This window comes from Odocoileus virginianus, chromosome 24 (assembly GCF_023699985.2).
Source record: "Odocoileus virginianus isolate 20LAN1187 ecotype Illinois chromosome 24, Ovbor_1.2, whole genome shotgun sequence".
In the NCBI taxonomy this organism is placed as follows: domain Eukaryota; kingdom Metazoa; phylum Chordata; class Mammalia; order Artiodactyla; family Cervidae; genus Odocoileus; species Odocoileus virginianus.
Window position 1 is genome coordinate 33,387,967 of NC_069697.1, and position 16,067 is coordinate 33,404,033.

The 16,067-nt window shown below is 36.9% G+C and overlaps 1 protein-coding gene across 3 annotated transcripts in view; it reads right to left on the bottom strand.

The window, feature by feature from the left end:
- The window catches only part of TMEM117 (transmembrane protein 117), a 557,294-nt gene that overhangs the window by 188,610 nt on the left and 352,617 nt on the right, over positions 1 to 16,067 (bottom strand). For all 3 annotated transcript variants that reach the window (XM_070454539.1, XM_070454538.1, XM_070454540.1), the window contains exon 5: positions 4,599 to 4,696. In XM_070454539.1, the coding sequence (XP_070310640.1) occupies positions 4,599 to 4,696 (98 nt within the window). The remainder of the gene's footprint in view (positions 1 to 4,598; positions 4,697 to 16,067) is intronic.

The window sequence follows — 16,067 nt, forward strand, 5'->3', positions numbered from 1 at the left end:
TTAAAAATGTCGAGTCCGAGAATCTTGAAGTTTGATGAAAATTTTAAGTGATTTACCTTTTCTCTCATTCAATGTGAAAACCCTGTATAGCATCCCTGAAGGAGTATGTAGTCTCAGCAGGAATACTTCCACTGATGGGGAATTTAGCCGTACATCAGGCAGGCTCATTCAGCACTCAGAGGCTCATGTTATTAGGGCATCCTTTCATACTTGGACCTAAATCTGTTTCATGGGACTTAGACTCATGGACTCATATCTTAGTCCATTTGGGCTGTAATGGCAAAGTATCACACACTGGGTGACACATATACACCAGACATTTATTTCTCACAATTCTGGAGGCTGGAAGTCCAAGAGGAAGGTATCAGCACGGTCGAGTTTGGTGAGGCCCTCCTTCCTATACTTATAGCCTTCTCAATGTGTCCTCACATGGTAGAATGGGCTATGGTCTTTTTTATAAATGCACTAGTCCCATTTCTACAGGCACCACCATCACCACCTAAGTACCTCGCAAAGGTCCCACCATCACACAGGGCATCAAGAGTTCAACATAGGAATTTTGGAGGGATGCAAACATTCAGACTATAGCAGTCCATATTCTGCTCTCTCATTGGAAAAGACGCTGATGCTGGGAGGGACTGGGGGCAGGAGGAGAAGGAGACGACAGAGGATGAGATGGCTGGATGGCATCACTGACTCGATGGACATGGGTTTGAGTAGACTCCGGGAGTTGGTGATAGACAGGGAGGCCTGGCGTGCTGCGATTCATGGGGTCACAAGGAGTCGGACATGACTGAGCGACTGAACTGAACTGAATCATTAAATACAGAAAAAAATGAAATGCAATCTCTTCTATGCAACATAGTAGAATGGAAGAGGTCGGTTGTACCCAGACACACACAGCCACGCACTATGCTTTCCAAGTCTAAGCATCTAACCAACCACAGGCCGCAGTTTTTACCAAATGCTTTGGCACTATAACATCCTCACTGCCAGCTTTCTAGCCTCCATCATTGGTTTCCTTGCCATTTTCTGTCCAGCCCTTAAGACAAAAATTTTCACTTTCTGCTGTGACAGCACTCCACTTTTGAGCGTACAACAGGACACGCTGGTTTTTGTTGCCCTATCAAACACCCCCAAATTTCAGTGGCTTAACATTTGCAAAGACCTATTCCTTACTCACACTACATGTGTTAAGCATGCTGGCTCTATTCTGGTCATTCATGGAGCCTGAATGACAGGGCTCCAGCTAGACACAAACTCCAACCGTGGCTACCAGGAAAGGAGCTGTTTGCAATGCTTCTCATTGGTATTAATGAGAATTAAATTAAATTAAATTAAATGCTTCTACTTAGAGGTAATGCATGTCTCTTCCACTCACATTTTAATTGGTCAAAACAAGTCATGTGATCAGAGGGCTCAGAAAAGTGCAATCCTCTTAATGTGTCTCCAGGGCAAGGAACTGAAGTATCTGTGAAGCCCAAATGACCCACCAGCTCTCCCGATTTCTTCTTCCACTGATTCTCCTACTAATTACAGAAGAGTGTCTTCCCTTATTTTTTAATATAAGACTTCGGGAAATATCTTTGCAACCTGTTTTCCCTCAAAAGCATATAAATTGTGTCTCCAGAGTGTAAATAAAGCAGGGAGATAGAAGCTAACATAAATATTATACTACTTGTTATTTCATGTCCATGTTTATGTACACATTTACTTCAGATACTGGTGAGTGAAAATAGGCTTTGGGCGTCCCTCTGGAAAATAGAACAGTATGTGGCATTAACTTGGGGCTTCCCTGATGGCTGAGATGTAAAGAATTATCCTGCAATGCAGGAAACTCGGGTTCGATTTCTGGATCAGGAAGAGTCCCTGGATCAGGGAATGGCTATCCACCCTAGTATTCTTGCCTGGAGAATTCCATGGAGGTTGCAAAGATCAGACACAACTGATCACATACACATTATGGCATTAATTTAAGATTTAGATTTTAAATTTTTATTCTTTGTAGTTAACAAAAGGCCTGGGAATGGGGCTTTGGAAGGGTAGTTCTGTAGTCTGTCTGTTTCCATTTAGTATCTTCAAACCTACCACTGTTGAGTCTCCTGCAAGGCTTAAAGGCCCATGAAATATACCTTTGCACATTTACTGAAAGAAAGAACCATTTCCTCTGGCGTAGAAACATCTATCACTAAGAATCAAGGAAGAACTTAGCCAGATAGTTGCAAATGAAATACTTTCTGACAGACTCAGAAATGTGAGTTAAAGCAGCTACATATAGGTAAAAGGTAAGTTTACCACAACATAATTGCATGTCGTAATGTTTAAACTCTGGCACACAATCACACTGCAACTTATAAATGCTTTCCTTTGCAAAATTTCCTTACTACAGATTTCTTCTTTTCTTTACATAAATTCATCTCTCCTTAACTAGGGAAAAACAAAAAAAAAAAACCACTTCTTTTTGAATGGGTGACACAGAGTATGTAAATACTATCTTTTATTTCATTTAAAACCTTGCCAATGATTTCTATATTTTTATCTCCTAGAGCTAAAAAAACAAATGTTCTTTATACTTGCTAAATCCCTCTTATCTGAAAAGTAGAAACAAAAAGGGATATTTCTTTGCTTCCCACATAATTTCCTTATTCACCTTTTTCAATCAGATTTTCCTTTTTTAAAAACCATGAATACTCTTGTCAAGATAATCTGACTGTATATAATGGATAAAATAGGAAAAAACATGTTCAAAGTGCTATTTAAATTTTCCTCCAGTTGTTTTATGCTCTCCATGCTCTGAAACATAACAATGAAAAATCATCTCTCAAATATATTATCTAATAAACAAAGTGTGTGTTAGTTGCTTGGTTGTGTCTGACTCTGCAACCGCAGTCTGCAAATAATCAATGGGCTGCCTTTGAAGATACATTTAATTATACAAAATATCTGTAAACACAGTAAATGGATTTTTAAAAAATAAATATCTATCTTAGCTATTTATTTTTGGCCACTCCAAGGGGCATGTGGGATCTTAGTTCCTTGACCAGGGATTGAACCCATGTGCCCTACAATGGGAGCATGAAGTCTTGACCACTGGGCTGCCAGGGAAATCCCCCACAGTAAATGGATATTTTAAAAGAGACATAGCCCATAAACACTTTCAATATTTGAGTTTATCTCCTTTTAAATCATGATTCTTAAAATCCCTGTACAGAATTCTATAGGGTAGAATGATCTTCCAGAATTTCACACTCTTATTTAGCACCATTACCTAAATAATGATTAAGGATAATCATTTGGAATTTGCACACCAATGTATCCTTGGTTTTTCTAGAGATAGTCTAGTGTAAAGATTAAGAACTGGAGCCTTAAAGTCAGAGACCTATACTTATAGTAATAACACTTACTTATAGGATTATCAGGATGAAATGAATAAATACTCAGCACAGAGACGGGACCAAAACATACCTTCAGTAAATACACGCTATAATTATTATATTATATATTATCGGGTCAAGCAACATGGGGAGCTTACAAATAGGAAAAGATATAAAGTTAAATGCATCATAAAAATAGGCCACACTTGACTTATAGAGACAAGTTGTGAATAAACATCTACAAAATCATATTCATTTTTATATTATTTAAAAATCTATATTTTTTTACTTGCTAATAATTGAATTCAAAATACTATATATCTAAAGCAACATTTAGTAATATTGCTAAAGCATAAAGACAGCTTAGAGTGTATACTTTCCTCCAAGTATTTAGTGACCATGATTTTTGTAGTCTGTACATGACAAAATTAAATAAGTAAACCCTCTGAATTAAATCCAAGAATAAAGAGATTTTATTTTTTCTTTTTGAAATGCAGGTAAACAGCATGCACTTTAGGCAATTTATGAAGCTCAAACTATCATCAATTACAAGGCTTCCGAGTGTCAGAGTAGGTAACTTTTCACACATCAGGTTGAATCCCCGCGCTTGGGCAGTGTCACACAGCCTGGGGAAGTGCCCTTCTTGCTGTTTCTGTATTCCTACCATTTCTGTCTAAGCTTGTTCAAATATATATAAATAACATTGACTCTGCAAAAAATCAAAGTTCCATAAGTTCCATAAGTTCCATAATGATTGTTTTCTCATTGCAATAATTGGGCTGGACAACTAAAGGAAATTACATAAAGAAGTGCCAATGAGCCAGATGTGAGCTGCAGAGAATTTCCCTCCCTATACGATTTCTTCAAAGCAAAATTACATCCTGTCAAATATGCTGGAAATTCAGCATTTACTGAATTTTATATCAGACTTCATTGAATATTCTAGCTTATTTTTACTGAGTCAAAAACCTACTTACCCCTGATAAAATCTTAGTTGCTTAACTGTATTAGTAAAGGTATCTCTTGTAAATGGGTATATGCAACAATGTGTAAGCACAAAGTGATTAGGTAGAATAATGGTTTTCATCATTTTAATGATGGAATATAGTGTCGATCAGAAATGCCTTTCTAGATAGAATTCTATATATGTAAAGAAAACTAAATCCAACTCAAGTCCTTTGTGAATGAGGCAAGACACAGTCAATAAATGAAACAGTCTCTTACCAGAATAAAATGATCCTAACATTTCCTTTCTTCCAGAAAGCTCTTGCAGATTTTCCCCAATCAGGATAGGGTTTGTCCTGAAGCATCATATCTGTGACCTGCAACAATGAAAGAAACATTTTAGGCACTTTCATAAATCTTCCATTCAGCTTTTATATATATATATATATGCATATATATGCATATATATACATAAATTATATATATATATAAAAAATCCACATTTTGCTAAGAATAAAATATGTATTTTAATATTAGAACACATGCAGAGACAAAAACTACAAGGGTATATTTCCTTCAGTTAAAAGTTTTCACAGTTCATTTGACTTTACATAATGAATGAGCATACTTAAGGTCATTCAACATATCAAATAGTGATATTCTTTTAAAAACATCCATCCAGATGATCTTATATAAGGAAGCATCTTAAGATACTGTTAACTTCTCCATAGAAACAAAAACACAATATTTAAATTAAATGTCATATTCTTTTAAAATGTGTCTAAATCAGAAACTCCAAAATTAAAATATTTCCTGATGTGTTGAGATTTTTACCTATACTACTAGTCAAAATAGTGGCGTCTCTTTTTCTCCCTTTTCCCTTTCAATGATACAAACCCTTTAAAAAGTATATTTATTTATCTATTTCGCTGCCTCAGGTCTCAGTGGCAGCACGTGTGATCTTGTGGCATGCACGCTCTTCTCTAATTGTGGCACATGCTCTAGTTGCCCCGAGGCATGTGGGATCTTAGTTCCCAGATCAGGGACCAAACCCATGTCTGCTGCTCTGGGAAGTGGATTCTTAAAAAATGGACCACCAGGGAATTCCCATGACTTGAACCCTTTTTATGGCACATGTATTCTAATTATCCAGCATTTTCTCAAAAGCATTCCGCCTCTTCTTCTCACACGCACAGATCCTGACATCTTGGGTAAAGTCACATCACCGCTGCAATGTTTTCCCTGTTCCTTCCAGCTGTGGTTCTTGAGTCCTCCTTCTTGCGTCACATATCCCTTTCCACCTTCTATTTTACTCATTTATGTACTATTTCCTCTCTCTCCTCTACATTTTAAAATTCTTAACCTGCCTGACTTCAGACTATACTACAAAGCCACAGTCATCAAGACAGTATGGTACTGGCACAAAGACAGAAATATAGATCAATGGAACAGAATAGAAAGCCTAGAGATAAATCCATGAAACTATGGTCACCTTATCTTCGACAAAGGAGGCAATGATATACAATGGAAAAAAGACAACCTCTTTAACAAGTGGTGCTGGGAAAACTGGTCAACCACTTGTAAAAGAATGAAACTAGAACACTTTCTAACACCATACACAAAAATAAACTCAAAATGGATTAAAGATCTAAATGTAAGACCAGAAACTATAAAACTCCTAGAGGAGAACATAGGCAAAACACTCTCCGACATATATCACAGCAGGATCCTCTATAACCCACATCCCAGAATTTTAGAAACAAAAGCAAAAATAAACAAATGGGACCTAATGAAACTTAAAAGCTTTTGCACAACAAAGGAAACTATAAGCAAGGTGAAAAGACAGCCTTCAGATTGGGAGAAAATAATAACAAATGAAGCAACAGACAAAGGATTCATCTCAAAAATATACAAGCAACTCCTCCAGCTCAACTCCAGAAAAATAAATGACCCAATCAAAAAATGGGCCAAAGAACTCAACAGACATTTCTCCAAAGAAGACATGAAACACATGAAAAGATGCTCAACATCACTCATTATCAGAGAAATGCAAATCAAAACCACAATGAGGTACCATTACACGCCAGTCAGGATGGCTGCTATCCAAAAGTCTACAAGCAATAAATGCTGGAGAGGGTGTGGAGAAAAGGGAACCCTCTTACACTGTTGGTGGGAATGCAAACTAGTACAGCCACTATGGAAAACAGTGTGGAGATTTCTTAAAAAGCTGGAAATAGAACTGCCATATGACCCAGCAATCCCACTTCTGGGCATACACACCAAGGAAACCAGATCTGAAAGAGACACGTGCACCCCCATGTTCATCACAGCACTGTTTATAATAGCCAGGACATGGAAGCAACCTAGATGCCCATCAGCAGACGAATGGATGAGGAAGCTGTGGTACATATACACCATGGAATATTACTCAACTGTTAAAAAGAATTCATTTGAATCAATTCTAATGAGATGGATGAAACTGGAGCCCATTATACAGAGCGAAGTAAGCCAGAAAGATAAAGACCATTACAGTATACTAACACATATATATATGGAATTTAGAAAGATGGTAATGATAACTCTATATGCAAAACAGAAAAAGAGACACAGATGTACAGAACAGACTTTTGGACTCTGTGGGAGAAGGTGAGGGTGGAATGTTTCAAGAGAACAGCATCGAAACATGTATATTATCTAGGGTGAAACAGATCACCAGCCCAGGTTGGGTGCATGAGCCAAGTGCTCAGGGCTGGTGCACTGGGAAGACCCAGAGGGATCGGGTGGAGAGGGAGGTGGGAGGGGGGATCGGGATGGGGCATACATGTAAATCATGGCTGATTCATGTCAATGTATGACAAAAACCACTACAATATTGTAAAGTAATTAGCCTCCAACTAATAAAAATAAATGAAAAAATAAATAAATAAAAATGTTATAAAATTCTTGAAGGGGAAGATTTGTCTTTGCTTCCCTTTGAATGTCTAAGAATATTTTACATAAAAGACTTCAAAATATTTGCTCAAAGAAGATACAAGGAAATCAATTGATACAAATGCATGCTTGTTTTTACAAATGCATTAACAGCAAGATAGGAGTAAGAGGTTAAGAGGTACAAACTCCCATATATAAAATAAATAAGCTAAAAGGATATATTGTATAACACAGGGAATATAGTCAATATTTTATAATAACTTTAAATTGAGTATAATTTATAAAATACTGAATTATGTTGTACACCCACAACTAATACTGCAAATCAACTATACTTCAATTTTAAAAAGCACAAAAATGCATTAACAAAGTAAACTGCTCACTGGCCACATCTCCTATTAATAGTTTCAGCCAATATTAAAAATAATCATAAGCAAATAACCTACTATAAAAGTATTTTTAAAAAGCTTATAGAGATGGGAAACCTACTTTTTCTAATAAAAGAAAATGTATTTGTGTATGAACACACACATGTTCCTTTTTCCACAAAATATACCTTCCTTTTAAGAGAACAGTATTTTATTAATTATATATTTAATTGATAGAGTTCAAATTCACAAAAAACAAATTCAAAATTAAGAAAATAGATAGGATGAGATATACTGAATTGAGTAAGGAAGCATTTTCACCATCCATTAAAATATACTTTGTCTTGCTCTTTAAAGTGTTAACATTACATTTAAGTGTGACTTCCAACAATGATTTGACTGGAATGGAATGGGTGAGATTTAATCATTTATGATGAAAGATTTTGACTGGGTGGAGGGAGGATGTCTTCTGGGCCAGTGACCCCTTCAACACTACTGGAATTTCTGTGGAAGGCACACCAGTGCTCAAGCAAGCCCATCTTGATGTACTATATATCTGAGAAATGGTCTCTAGAAACACTCACCGGCATGCTAGTGATTAAGATGCAATCACAACAGACAGTGAGGAGCCCAGTGTCCAGGAAATATTCACTCATTTCTTTTTTATAGTCTATTTTCAATATCACTTCTTGGATAGAACTCCCAAGCTTCTCTTGGTTGATGAGAACCAAAGCAAGTTCATGGACTGTCACTGAGTAACACTGAATTTATTATACCTTTGTCTAACTCAGGGCTTATACCAACTTTGTGTGATGTGATTTTATTACTGAATCTGAAGATTCAAGCATAAGTAGTCTTAATGTAAACTGTCAGTTTATTTCTTTAAATTGTTAATGACTTTGGTAATTGTGAATGCAAGTAATATTATGAATTCAAAAGGAAAAACACTTCTTTCACCTACCTTTAAAGGAGACTTATTTATTAATGACTTTATTATTTATTATTTATTTTCTTCATGACACTTTACAATTACGAGATTTTATTTTCTCACTCAGACTACTGCCTATAGATTGTATCTGCAATCAAAAAAGATTCATGATATTTAACAGAATGAACAAAGGGAAGATGATAGAATAAAAGCTAACCATGAATCAAGTGAGTTACATGCTTACTAGAAAATGAGTAAAGACAAAAGCAGAGACATTTAAATTCCATATATTCTTGGGCATAAAAAGTTTTATATCTTAACTCCCCTTGAGGAAAGAATTGCTATTCTTCCAAATATAATGACTTCATCCACTATTCCTTCATAACTGTCTTGAATAACAATTCTCTTGTCAAATTTTATTTTTTACAAAACCTCAAGGTTAAGTAAATAAATACTTAAATAAATATTTCATGTTTCACCAGTTTTGTAACAGATTTAATTAATTCTGTTCAGCAATATTTATCCTGTTTCAGAAAACGGCTGCATGGTAATAAATATTTTCAAGGTACAGAATGATTACTGGGTGGATTTTATTCAATTTTCAATGTTTTCTCCAGGGCACTTTCTGGGAAATACTTATTATATTTTCTAGAAGGAGGCAATCTGCTGCTATACACCAATTATTATAGCAGCATGTTTTGTAAAAATGACATTCAAGGATAAAGACTTTTTTCAGGAAAATGGCAAGATGAGGCAAAGAACATTTTTCTGATGCCAGACAGCTGGTCTTTTTCACCCCCAGCTCCAACTCTTTATTTTAAGTCATATCATCAGATCAATGTCAGGTCACTTGCAGCTAAATTGGCAGGAGCAGAGACAGTCATTAAAGGGATGCATTCAATAAAGAAAAATCCAATTACCTTCTGCATTAGAGAAATCAAATTCATTTCTTGTGTTGGTCAAGGACAGTCTTTGTGGGAAAAGATGCAGGAAAGGGGGCGCTGAGGACAATGCAAAAAAAGGTTGCTGTGTAACCTAAATACAATGCAAAATTTGCTGATGCTTCTATCGAAGGAAGATTATTAGAATTTGAAATTGTGGGACTTTCTAAGCTGAGAGATATTTGTTTAACTCTTGAGTTTCACAATTTTTCCCTTACCCTTTCCTCTTTACTAGGTCTTGGCACAAAATTTAGAACTTCATTATGTTCTTTATTGCATTATGCCTTGAAGGTAGTCTTACTCAGTAGAATACAAGCTTATTTTAAGGTTTGATAAATGACAACCCACTCTAGTATGCTTGCCTTTAGAATCCCATGGACAGAGGAGCCTGGCAGGCTACCATGCATGGGTCACAAAGAGTCAGACATGACTGAGCGACTTAACACTTTCATTTTCATTGTGCAATCTGACCAGAAACATGAATATCGAGCTGCTTTTTTTTTTTTAAGTTCTTTAAATGTTTGGTAGATTTCACCAGTGAAACCATTACGTCCAGTGGACTTTTATTTGTTAGGATATTTTTGATTATTGATTCAGTTTTCTTACTAGTTATAGATCTATTTCTTTATAATGCAGTTTTGGTAGGTTTTGCATTTCTAGGAATTTCCCCATTTCATCTAGATTATCCCATTTTTTGGTGTATTGTTGTTCATAATAATCTCTTATAATCCTTTTTATTTCTGTAGAATCAATAGTAATGTCTCCACTTTCATTCAGATTTTAGTAATTTGAATCTTCTCTCTTATCTTAGTCTGTGTGGCTAAAAGTTTGTTATGTTTATTGATCTTTTCAAAGAAAAAACTTCTGGTTTCATGAATTTCTGTATTGTATTTCTACTTTTATAGAGAGGTAGATGAATATCAAGTTTTAAAATCAGTGTTGTGTTAGTCACTCGATCGTGTCCAACTCTTTACAACCCCATAGACTATAACCCACCAGGTTCCTCTGTCCATGGAATTCTCCAGGCAAAAATACTGGAGTGGGTAGCTATTCCCTTCTTCAGGGGATCTTCCCAACCCAGGGATTGAACCCAGGTCTCCTGCATTGCAGACAAGTTCTTTACCATCTGATCCACTGAATATGAAAGAAAGTAATCTCTACAGGAATCTAAGTGAAAACTTAGCTCCTGTGTGAAGCTGAGTGTATGTGATGTGGACATAACAGGGCAGCAGGAAAATAACAATAATGTCAGTAATACCTTACATTTGGTAGTGAACGTAATGGATTAAAAATGCTTAGATGTACTTTTCTTAACAATTGTTCAATTTTATGTCATTATTTCCCACCTTTTGTCCACAGAGAAAGAAAAATTAGTGAGCAGGTTTACACTAACATACTATTAATATTTTGTTCAGCAGTTAGCCTGCCCTACTTCTCATCCATGTTTTATCTCTAACTAGCTTTAGATTCAGGGCAAAATAATCAACCTCTCTGTGTCTCAGTTTCTTCTTCATCATCTGCACAGTCCATGGACTATAACCTGCCAGGCTCCTCTGTCCATAGGATTTTCCAGACAAGAAGACCAAAGTGGGTGGCCATTTCCTTCTCCAGGGGATCTTTCCGACCCAGGGGTCAACCTCAGATCTCCTGCATTGTAGGCAGATTCTTTACCATCTGAGGCACTGTTCTTCATCTAAGGGCACATAATACATATTAACAGGTGTTATAATAACAACTGATGCTTTGTGACTGATATCTGGAACTTCTACCCAATCATTCTGCTTCCTGTGACTGTGCTGAATAACTGGATTTGGAGTCAAAGAGATTGACAGTCAAATCATCATTTCCATAAAGACAAGACTATCATATATTGAAGTGTTAGAAAATGATAAAAAATCCAATAATGTTAAAAATATGCTATAGTTTAAAATTGCTGTTAAAAGGTAAGGCAATGGAGGTCAGCAACCAAAGGCTGCAACAATCTAAGACAGTTTCCTGGAAGATTTGTGTAATATAACTGAGCATTCATTTGCATTTTAACATTCCCCAACTTTTCCAGTCTCATTTTCTTAGCCCAATTATACATGCAGGTACTCAAATGTAGGTAGTGGTGGTGGTTTAGTCGTTAAGTCAAAGTCTGACTCTTGCAATACTATGGACTGTAGCCCACCAGACTCCTCCGTCCATGGGATTTTCCAGGCAAGAACACTGGAGTGGGTTGCCATTTCCTTCTCCAAATGTAGGTACTACATACAGTTTTATGTTTAGCATGTGATATTACTAAAAATACTGATTTATTAGGGATACAATATCAAAACATAATAACAATAACTGTAGTTACATGGTGCCTCTCTTGATATAGCTATTATGCAGTGAAGTATTATTTAAGGGATATAGTGCTATTCTATTAAGCATATACATTAAGGGTATTAATGAACAAATATACACATACAATTTGGCATTTTCATTTGAAATTTTTCTCTATTTAACCATATACCTTGAATATTATACAACAGAACATGCAAAGCTATTTAAATAATTTCTTCCTTTATTTTTCTCTCCTATATCTTATGAGTGCTCTACTAAAATATGTGGAGAAGGAGATGGCAACCCACTCCAGTACTCTTGCCTGGAAAATCCCATGGACAGAGAAGCCTGGTAGGTTACAGTCCACGGGGTCACAAACAGTTGGACACAACTGAGTGACTTCAATTTCACTTTTCACTTTCACTGAAATATGGGCTTCCCAGGTGGCACAGTGGTAAAGAATTGCCTGCCAGTGCAGGAGATGCAAGAGATTTAGGTTTGATCCCTAGGTTGAGAAAATCCCCTGGAGTAGGAAATGGTTACTCACGCCAGTATTCCTATGTGGAAAATTCCAAGGAAAGAGGAGTTTGGTGGGCTACAACCATTGGGGTCGCAAAGCATTGGACAGGACCGAGTTACTGAGCAAAAACACACACACTACTGAAATATAAACAGGTTTCTATTTTTTCTGATTATTATCTTTATAATTAAACTTCCTTTAATAGATGTATTTTGTTATTTCTTTCAATGTTATTTACTCCCTACTACAGCATTGATGAAATTATTTTTCTGATTATTCTCCCTCTGCCATCTCCTCCTCCATCCCATTATAGTACTTATTATCTTATTTTTCCTATTAACTTTTTGATTTGCAAAATATCTTAAATCCCTATTTTATTTACCATCTTTAAATGGTACCTTTTCCCCTCATCTAAAACAGATGAGAACATCAGAATATTGTACTTTCTTATATCATATATCATTTCTATGTTGTTATGGTTTGGGAATACATGTACATTTTGGTCTCTAATCAGAAGCCATGTAGTTTTTTGACCTTAGTTCTGCAAACAAATTTCCTCAACAATCTTTTCTAGCACTATAGCTAGAGTTTTTCCACTATGTCCAATGCCTGAACTCTTTTTCTACAATACATTCTTTGGGGAGGTTCATGAGAACAATACAGCCTACAACCAAATTCTTTCTTTACACTTCAATTCAGTTCAGTCGCTCAGTTGTGTCCAACTCTTTGCGACCCCATGCACTGCAACACACCAGGCTTCCCTGTCCATCACCAAGCCCTGTAGCTTGCTCAAACTCATGTCCATCAAGTCAGTGATGCCATCCAACCATCTCATCCTCTGTCAGCCCCTTCTTCTTCTGCCTTCAATCTTTCCCAGCAACAGGGTCTTTTTCAGTGAGTGAGTTCTTTGTATCAGGTGGCCAAAGTATTGGAGTTTCAGTTTCAGCATCAGTCCTTCCAATGAATATGCAGGACTGATTTCCTTTAGGATGGACTGTGGATCTCCTTGCAGTCCAAGGGACTCTCAAGAGTCTTCTCCAGTACCACAGTTCAAAAGCATCAATTCTTTGGCACTCACCTTTCTTTAGTGTCCAACTCTCACATCCATACATGATGACTGGAAAACCCATAGCTTTGACAACAGACATTTGTCGGCAAAGTAATGCCTCGGCTTTTTAATATCCTGTCTAGGTAGGTCAAATCTTTTCTTCCAAGGAGCAAGTGTCTTTTAATTTCATGGCTGCAGTCACCATCCACAGTGATTCTGGAGCCCAAGGAAATAAAGTCTGTCACTGTTTCCATTGTTTCCCCATCTATTTGCCATGAAGTGTGGGAACCACATGTCGTGATCTTAGACAAAGTCTAGCAGGCTACAGTCCGTGGGGTCACAAAGAGTCACACATGACTGAGTTACTAACACACATAGTAATTAGACAGAATATGAAGTTATTGAATCACAATTGTTTTCCTTAGAACTGAGGGCATTGTTTTCTTATTTTTAATATTCATATGTGTTAAATTTTATCTTATTAGGCTGTGCTGGGCCTGCATTGCTCTGAGCAGGCTTTCTCTACTCATAGTGAGAGGGCCTACTCTTCGTTGAGGTGCTTGGGCTTGTCATTGCAGTGGCTTCTCTTGTGCGGAGCACAGGTTCCAGGGCGGGCAGGTTTCAGCAGCTGTGATACATGGGCTCAGTAGTTGTGGCTCGTGGCTTCTAGAACATGGGCTGAGTAGCTGTGGTGAATGGGTTTGGTTGCTCTGCGGCATACAGAATCTTCCTGGACCAGCAATCAAACCCAAGTCCCCTGCACTGACAGGTGGATTCTTATCTACTGCCACAATGGAAGTCCTAATTTGTATTTATTTTTCACTGGAGGATAATCGCTTACAAGATTGTGTTGATTTCTGCCATATAGCAACGTGAATCAGCCCTCAGTTCAGCCGCTCAGTCATGTCTGATTCTTAGTGACCCTAACACTATTGAGTGATGCCAAGGAGAAATATCAGAAAACTAGAGCCTGAATTATTTTTCCCCATTTTATTTTTTGCAAGTGAATTGGATTTTTTTATTGCTTGGAAGCCTATAGTATTTTTTTTTTTAAGTGTAATAATTTTGCTAAGTTTTTTGTTGTCTGTCTCTTTTCTAGACACAACGACTTTTAAGTCTAAAGATTCAAGTCTGTCTTTATTCTATTAAGTCTTTGGTGCATATTTTTACTTTTTCTGTCTTCGATGTCTACACCTCTTTTCAATTTTACTCCCTCAGTCATATCCTGTACTTTGATTTTGGGTGTGTTAATGAATGTTTCTGGAGATTCCAATTTGACTTTCATTTTTCTACTTTTTCTCTTCTGCATGTCTTTCCTTGAGCCTATCATCTCTTATTTCATCTCCTACTGTCTTACACCACCCTCTCTAAATTCTCTTTTTTACCTCTAAATGCTTGCTTTGAAACCTTATTTTATAAAGAAAATGATTTCTCTAGTTTTATTAGGTCACTGAGTTTTTTTTATCAAAATTTTCCTCTGGTTTGTGGTATCATTTTTCTGGTGGTGGATCCTTCAACTATTATTGGACTTTCTTGTTATTTTCTTCCTTTTTATTCTTAATAACAAAATTCTCATACTGGCTCCTTTGGAATGGATTGCCATCTGAATGATGTGAGTTGCTCCCAGACTAGCATTCTGCAAGAGGCTCATGTTGAGGGGTGGCAGAGCCCTCTCTCAATCAAAACACCCAGCCCCATGGAGAGAGTTAAGGCTTAGGCAGGAGGTCCAAGGCCTTTAAGGAGGAAGCACCATTCTCACTCATGCTTTCCTTAAGCCTTATGCACAATGTATCCTGCCCAAGAACTCGCCTTTCTTTAGGTCCAGAACTAATGACTACACAACACAATGCTTTACTCATGGAAATGCTTTTCTTAGGCTCTATGCTAATGATTTTACTTGTAACAAATGTTGCCTGGGAAGCTGTTTCTCAAGACTTGTCCCCCTAATTACACAGCAACAGTATATCTCACCCAGAGACTTTCACCCAGAACCCATTCTCCCTGGCTAATCTTGTGTCAAAATTATCTGATGTATGCCCTGGGAAAGGATCTGATGAAATTTTTACGAACCTTGATGTATTCCTTTTATCTATTCTCAGCAGCCAGCTGAGAAGTATATAAGGCTCATGCAGGCCAGCGAGGACCCCTCCCACAAGTTAAAAAAAGAGGGGGAGGGCCTGCTTAAACTAATGAGGGTGGGGACTCTTTCTATGTCCTTCTGGCGTCTATGTCAAAAGTTTTCTCTGTCCTGTCACTTTAAATAAAAGTTCTGCTGCACAAAGCTCTGAGTGACTGAGACCTGTCTTTGGTCCCACTGTTAAATCTCCTTTGGAGACCACAAATCCAGCAACACCATTCAAAGTAAGCTATCACCAGTATTCCAGGCCTTTCAGGGAGTACCACCTACCTTGGAGAACTGTCCTTTGCCAAATGAGCCTGAGATCAGTAGCCATCATTATCTCCACTTAGCACTGTCTTGAAACATGGCTGACTGTCACTACATTTGGCAACCGTCCATCACAGATCAAGCATCTGATTTACTCCTCTTTAAGATAAAGTTAGACTCTTTGATACTTATACTCTACATTTTGAGTTTACTGCCTACATCTTCTATTTTAAAATAAAAATTCTATATTACTATTTAAAGTGATTATCAAGAGGCTTCTTTACAATGATATGTATTTTTGGCAATTTTGAGAAATAAT